The sequence below is a fragment of the Physeter macrocephalus genome, chromosome 5 (assembly GCF_002837175.3).
Source record: "Physeter macrocephalus isolate SW-GA chromosome 5, ASM283717v5, whole genome shotgun sequence".
NCBI classification, from domain to species: Eukaryota; Metazoa; Chordata; class Mammalia; order Artiodactyla; family Physeteridae; genus Physeter; species Physeter macrocephalus.
Window position 1 is genome coordinate 32,943,293 of NC_041218.1, and position 6,427 is coordinate 32,949,719.

Below are 6,427 nucleotides of genomic sequence, written 5' to 3' on the forward strand. Positions count from 1 at the left end.
ACTTAAAGCCACTGAACTGTATATTTAGAAATGGTTAAAATAGTAAATTTTAGGTTATGTATATTTTACCACAATTAAAAAAAGAAATAATTTTTAGAGTGTCTTAATTCACATGGGATTCTCAAGAAGCTATATCTAAAGGAAAGATTCATGTTTTGTGTACCATGATCCTTAGAGACTGAAGTAAGAGATCAATGAGACACGATTAATGAACACATCTGAAAACAGCTAAGTTTCACGCAAATATATGGATTTTATTGACACACGATATTTTCCTACGGCAATAAATAGAATGCAATCTTAAGGGTTAGTTTGGAGTTGAGAAGGCAGTGTATCCTTGATAGGGGTGGTCAGATTTTATGGTACCATTTTCTTTAGAACTGCATCTAAGAGGGAACCAGTGTACTGTCCGGGAATCACACAGGTGTATGCAACATCTGTGTGGGCCCTCATGTTTCTCTCCACACCAACAACATAATTCATAATTCATAATTCAACCTGGCTAATATCCCCCAAGGTTTCCCCCCTCCCAGTTTTAACATATCATTAAAATAGCTAGTGCCATAAAAAGTCAACATTTCAAATGTAAAAATTTTTATACAAATATAATTCATAATATAATCATTCTTAAAATACAGCCATTTATGAGTTTGAAACATTATTAAAATAAATATTTCCTAGAGAAAATTTCATTTGCATCACAAAATTATAAAACAGAAGCATATAAAACTAATTCATGATTGACTCTACTTCAGTGTGTCCATTTATCTCTCCTGCTCAGTATATACAGTATGACGTGCACATAGGTAGCCTGAAAACACACCACATCACCCTCTCTATACCTAGATCTTTGAATTTCATGTACATCTACCTGTAGCACCCACAGCCTATCTGCCTACACACTCTACCTGGAACTTCTGTGTGATGAAGGGTTTTCCTGCACCAATTTGCATTAGAGCGTTTTTCCAGCCATCCTTCAGTTCAGAAGTCTTATGAGCTTGTTACTTTCTGAAAGCAGACATCTTCACTTCCAAATCAAGGGAGCTACATCCTGGTTCCCTACATGGGACTGTAACAGCCCATTTCCCAGATAAGGGATGTTTTCTGATTTATTTGCATTTGGGTATTGCTGAATGGTACTAACCCTGATTTCCAAGATCAGGAAGTTCTGTCTCCTGACCGATACTTAGGTGTTGTGTGGTGCATATTTTGATGGGCTGTCTTGTGACTCTCACAGCATTCCATTACTTGCTTGGAAACGGGGCAGTCTGAATCCTTAACAGGACAATATAGCTGTGTTTTTAAATATCGTGAAGAAAGTGGAGAAAAAGGTATATAAACATATATAAGCCACTAAAGTTTCCAGTTATCATTACTTAATTGTATCTCTAAGTAGTATGATTACAGTTCTTCTTCAATAATACAAATGAGTAAGTTTCACTAAACAATAAGTTGAAGAGTTAAGCTGGCTGACGTTTACAGCCACCTTTCCAATGACGACCAAAAGGAAAAGTTTTCAGGAAAAGCTGGCTTGCGATTACAAGTGGTAAACCTTCAAGGATTTGAAGTACCTGTCACACGGTTTGACCATTGCCAGGAAGCCATTCATCCACGGGAACATCCTTAATTCCTCTTACCCGAAGTTTTCCTTTTTTAAAAAAACATCATCCATCCTTGTTTTCTGAGGCAGAAACTCTTTTTTTTTTTTTCTTCAACTTCATGCGTGAATGTCCCAGGCAAACCTTTGTTCTGCTCTCTAAAGCCTTGTTTCTTGCACCTCCTCTTCCGTCTCCTCCTTCAGGGCAGCGATTTTGGACAGAGACCTCTGCTTGCTCGAGTTCCGGTGGGGGAAGAGCTTCAAGCGGACTGCGGGGCTGATCGCCTGCCGGAAGAGGCTCTTCTCGCTCAGCAGCCTCTGGATGGAGTCGTATTGCCGCACTCTATTCTCCTCTATGACCTAGGGAAGTGGCCGTTAGTGAGATCTCGGACAAGGAGGCAGGGCGGACCAAAGCAAGGCAAGAAGGGCACAGGCTCAGAGGAGGAGGAAAGCCAGAAAGAACACACAGCGAGCGTCCAGAGGCTTGCAGTCTCAACAGTCAGGGAGAGCTCGTTTCACTGCTGAGTCCTCGTGCTTTATGGAGCTTCTACCATTTGTGAAATAAGCTGTAATTTTTTACTTAGGAGCTGGGAGATTGTTTTTTTTAATTGGTATAGTACTGAACAATGTGCTTCTTCAGAGAACTTTAGAGGAACCAAGGGGGCTTTGAAAACAAGAACTATTCATGTTAGATCCCGTATGTATTAACCTTACAAATGAGTGTTAAGTCCACAGCACCATAAAGAGTTGAACCACGTCAACAGTGGATTTGAAGCTTAACAATTTCAAATTGGTCAGGATGTGCCTGAGTTACTGTGCCTCCTTCACACGTCCGAGCTGAGCCTGACCGTAGCTGGGCAAGAGGTTGTGAGTCGGCCCCTAACTTGTCACTCGAAGCTTAGTAATAATAATGGTAATAACAATCCTTCAGTAAGGAAAGCATTTACCTCCAGGAGCCTGAAAAGCCTTAACAGAAATGATGTGATACATCATCCTCAGGATTTCCTTGTGGCTAAACCGAAAGGAATTTGTAAACATCACTTGAAAGAATCTGTGACAGTTTTGAAACCACAATGAGAAGGTGGTTGGGAGACGCACTAAGCTGAGTTCCAAATAATGGCTAGAAAAATGAAATAAACCTTTCAACTACTGCATTAAAACAATACATCAGGTTGCAAGACAATCCAGGCCTGTCCTGGACCCCATCCATGGGAGATTTAGTTACTGAAATCATCAGGATTTAGACTTTTTCATGACTTGATCCCCAAATACAAGAAGCAAAAAGTATAGATGTTCCAATTTATTAATGTAATTTAGTAATAAGCTGCTATTTTAGATTTGCTGAATTCCAACCTCAACTTGTTGCACAGGTCAAAGTGAGAAACTTGGGCAGGTATTTTGAGTAAAGCTGGATAGCTGTGAGCTTGTACATTGCTGTGACTTGCAGGAACCAGCACATATCAGATTGTTATCAAGAATCAAAGGAGAGATGAGATCTTAGGTAAATTAGAAACACTCACCAAAAATCGTTGACATTCCAACATTGCCTCTATCCTGTGTTCAGAGAGGATTACTGTGCAATCAGCAAATGCTTGTTTTAGGGTTCTTCGAATGATTTGGTATGTTCTAGCAAAGAAAAAAGTACCACATATAACATCACAGAACATTAATAATCTGTCTCTATCCTTGATAACATACCTATTCTTCTGTCAATTTAATTCATTAAATTACTTATCTTTCCTTGAATCCTTTTAACAGAATGTTGCAATAGTCAGCTACAATCAGCTTTCCAACCACAGGGCAGATTCTAAGTTTTCATAAATAAATAGGACAAATATTTGGGAAAAAATTTCATAGTTTGAAAAAAGTTTCCCAAATAAGTATATTTTTCATTATGTAGCATCAATAGTAGTTCTTTTTTTTTTTTTTTTTTTTTTTTTGCGGTACGCGGGCCTCTCACTGTTGTGGCCTCTCCCGTTGCGGAGCACAGGCTCCGGACGCGCAGGCTCAGCGGCCATGGCTCACGGGCCCAGCCGCTCCGCGGCATGTGGGATCTTCCCGGACCGGGGCACGAACCCGTGTCCCCTGCGTCGGCAGGCGGACTCTCAACCACTGCGCCACCAGGGAAGCCCAATAGTAGTTCTTTATTTTGTGCTATAAATATTTCCTATGTTATAAATGGGATAGTAAGGAAAACCATAAGGACCCAAGTATGCCTATGTAACTAAATATTTTATCACACGGCAATAAGGGGGAAGAGTTTGTATGAAATTGCAAAATTACACTTAGAAGAGAACACATAGCTCTTATACTAGGAAATAAGCACTTGTGCTCATGTCAAATAGTAACTTTTCCACTGGGCAATTATTTCATATCTTGAAGGTAGTCTTCTGCTTGCAGACATGACAGCCTGATAGAAATTTATGTCAATATGAAGTATGTCTCAATGATTCTTTTCCCCCTGTGTTATTAAATAGCAGGAATTCTGAAACTCACATTGGATCCAAATGAGCACTGGGTTCATCAAGCAGCAAGATCTTTGCTCTACTGAGAACGGATCTGGCCAAGCACATCAGCTGCTTGTGGCCGTGGCTTAGGACACAACCCCCATCCACAAGGACAAAATCAAGCTTCCCAGGAAACTGCTCTATCACAGATCTGAGTCCAACCTGCAGAAAAGAAAGAGGAAAAACACTGGGCTTAGGAGGGGTAGTTCACATACTACAGGGTTAAAAACACTTAAGAGGCTGATAATCTGAAAAGACAGGAGTTCTAAAAGTTTAAATTTCATAACAACCTCCTACCATTCCTGCTATTTGGCTTTAACTGAACAAAAGACTATGTATAATCTTGGCAGCTCTAAAGCATCAGTCTACAGACTGTTTCAGCTCTGTACTTTTCCTTTCATGAGGTTTTCAGTGAGTGCCTGTTCTATGCCAGGTCCTCCAATAGGGATTAAAGAGATGATAAATGGTCCATGGGTCCTGCAAAGCTCAGGGTTTATAAAGACATATACAGATAATTATAACACAATTGAATACATGCTAGAAAAGATAATATGTATAGAATGCAGTTACTTACTCTATCACGACAGATTCTTTTATGCTACCTTCCATTCTCTACTCTGTAATAACAGAGCATGAAAGGCAGCAATAAAAATCAACTGAGGAGCCATTTAAAACCACATATGGCAATGCACTACTCATCTCTTTAATTCATAAAAACTGACTTTAAGAAAGTCACGAAACTATGAAGTAAAGATAACTGGAGTTAAAATAGTGGTGTATTATTGGAGATTTAAAGGTGCTTAAATATTGGGGTGGAATATGAGAGTTGTGTTAGGGTCAATGGCTTATTTTTTTAAGCTAGATAGGAAAAATAAATAGGTTGAAAAAGCAAATGAGATAGAAATAAGATAAAAAATGAAACCTTGCCTCATATCACTTATTCAAATAAATGTGCATTGACATATATATTTTTGCCAAGTGTCGCTGAGTGTTTGAGACCTAAAGAGATACAGAGATGATTATATCCTGCTCTTGGGAAGTCTGGGATTTAGTATTGGGAGGTAAGATGTGTTCCCACCTACCTGTAATACAGGCAGAATGACATAATGGCCTTCAGACAGACTCTCATGAGTTCAGTGATGAATTTGGAGATGGCCTACATCATTGTGTTTGTTCAATAACTATTAACTGTGCCCAGGATATGTATTGCAGCCAATACTCCTTTCCTTGAGTGGATTTCTCATTAAAGCAACCTCACTTTGTGGGAATTCATTAATGTTTGAAAAGGGTTTCTGAGATGGTAGGGAAAGTAAACATATTAATTAGACAAGGGGGACTATTCTCATGTATCCTGGAAGACTCAAACATAAAACTAATTTTGGACCTAGCCAGCTGAGAATGTGAATAAGGGCTCTTGGGTGAGGAACTGGAGGACATGTGTTTTTTCTCTCTTCAACTTTCGCTTTTTATTGGCTTCAGCCTGTGAACCTGCTACATCTCTCCCCTCTTAAAACAAAAACCCCTCACTTGCCTCCAGATTCTCCTTTAGCTATTATTTATTTAACAGATCTTTATTGGAGTATAATTGCTTCACAATACTGTGTTAGTTTCTCTTGTACAACAAAGTGAATCAGCCGTATGCATATATATGTCCCCATATCCCCTCCCTCTTGAGCCTCCCTCCCACCCTCCCTATCCCACCCCTCTAGGTCATCGCAAAGCACTGAGCTGATCTCCCTGTGCTATGCAGCTGCTTCCCACTAGCTAACCATTTTACATTTGGTAGTGTATATATGTCGATGCTACTCTCACTTTGCCCCAGCTTCCCCCTCCCCTCCCGTGTCCTCAAGTCCATTCTCTATGTCTAAGTCTTTATTCCTGCCCTGCCACTAGGTTCGTCAGTACCATTTTTTTTTTTTGAGTCCATATGTATGCGTTAGCATACGGAATTTTCTCTTTCTGACTTATTTCACTCTGTATGAGACTCTAGGTTCAGACTCATCCACCTCACTACAAATAACTCAATTTCATTGCTTTTATGGCTAAGTAATATTCCATTGTATATATGTGCCATGTCTTTATCCACTCATCTGTCGATGGACACTTAGTTTGCTTCCATGTCCTGGCTATTGTAAACAGTGCTGCAATGAACATTGTGGTATACGTCGCTTTTTGAATTATGGTTTTCTCAGGGTATATGCCCAGTAGTGGGGTTGCTGCGTTGTATGGTAGTTCTATTTTTAGTTTTTTAAGGAACCTCTATACTGTTCTCCATAGTGGCTGTATCAATTTACATTCCCACCAACAGTGCAAGAGGGTTCCC

At 39.7% G+C, this 6,427-nt stretch overlaps 1 protein-coding gene across 1 annotated transcript in view; it reads right to left on the reverse strand.

The window, feature by feature from the left end:
• Positions 1-262: 262 nt before the first annotated feature.
• The window catches only part of CFTR (CF transmembrane conductance regulator), a 167,546-nt gene continuing 161,381 nt past the window's right edge, over positions 263-6,427 (reverse strand). The window contains exons 25-27 of the mRNA XM_055084662.1: positions 4,094-4,266; positions 3,118-3,223; positions 263-1,957 (exon numbers count right to left, since the gene is read on the reverse strand). Coding sequence (XP_054940637.1) covers positions 1,757-1,957; positions 3,118-3,223; positions 4,094-4,266 — 480 coding nt within the window. The 3' untranslated portion in view covers positions 263-1,756. The remainder of the gene's footprint in view (positions 1,958-3,117; positions 3,224-4,093; positions 4,267-6,427) is intronic.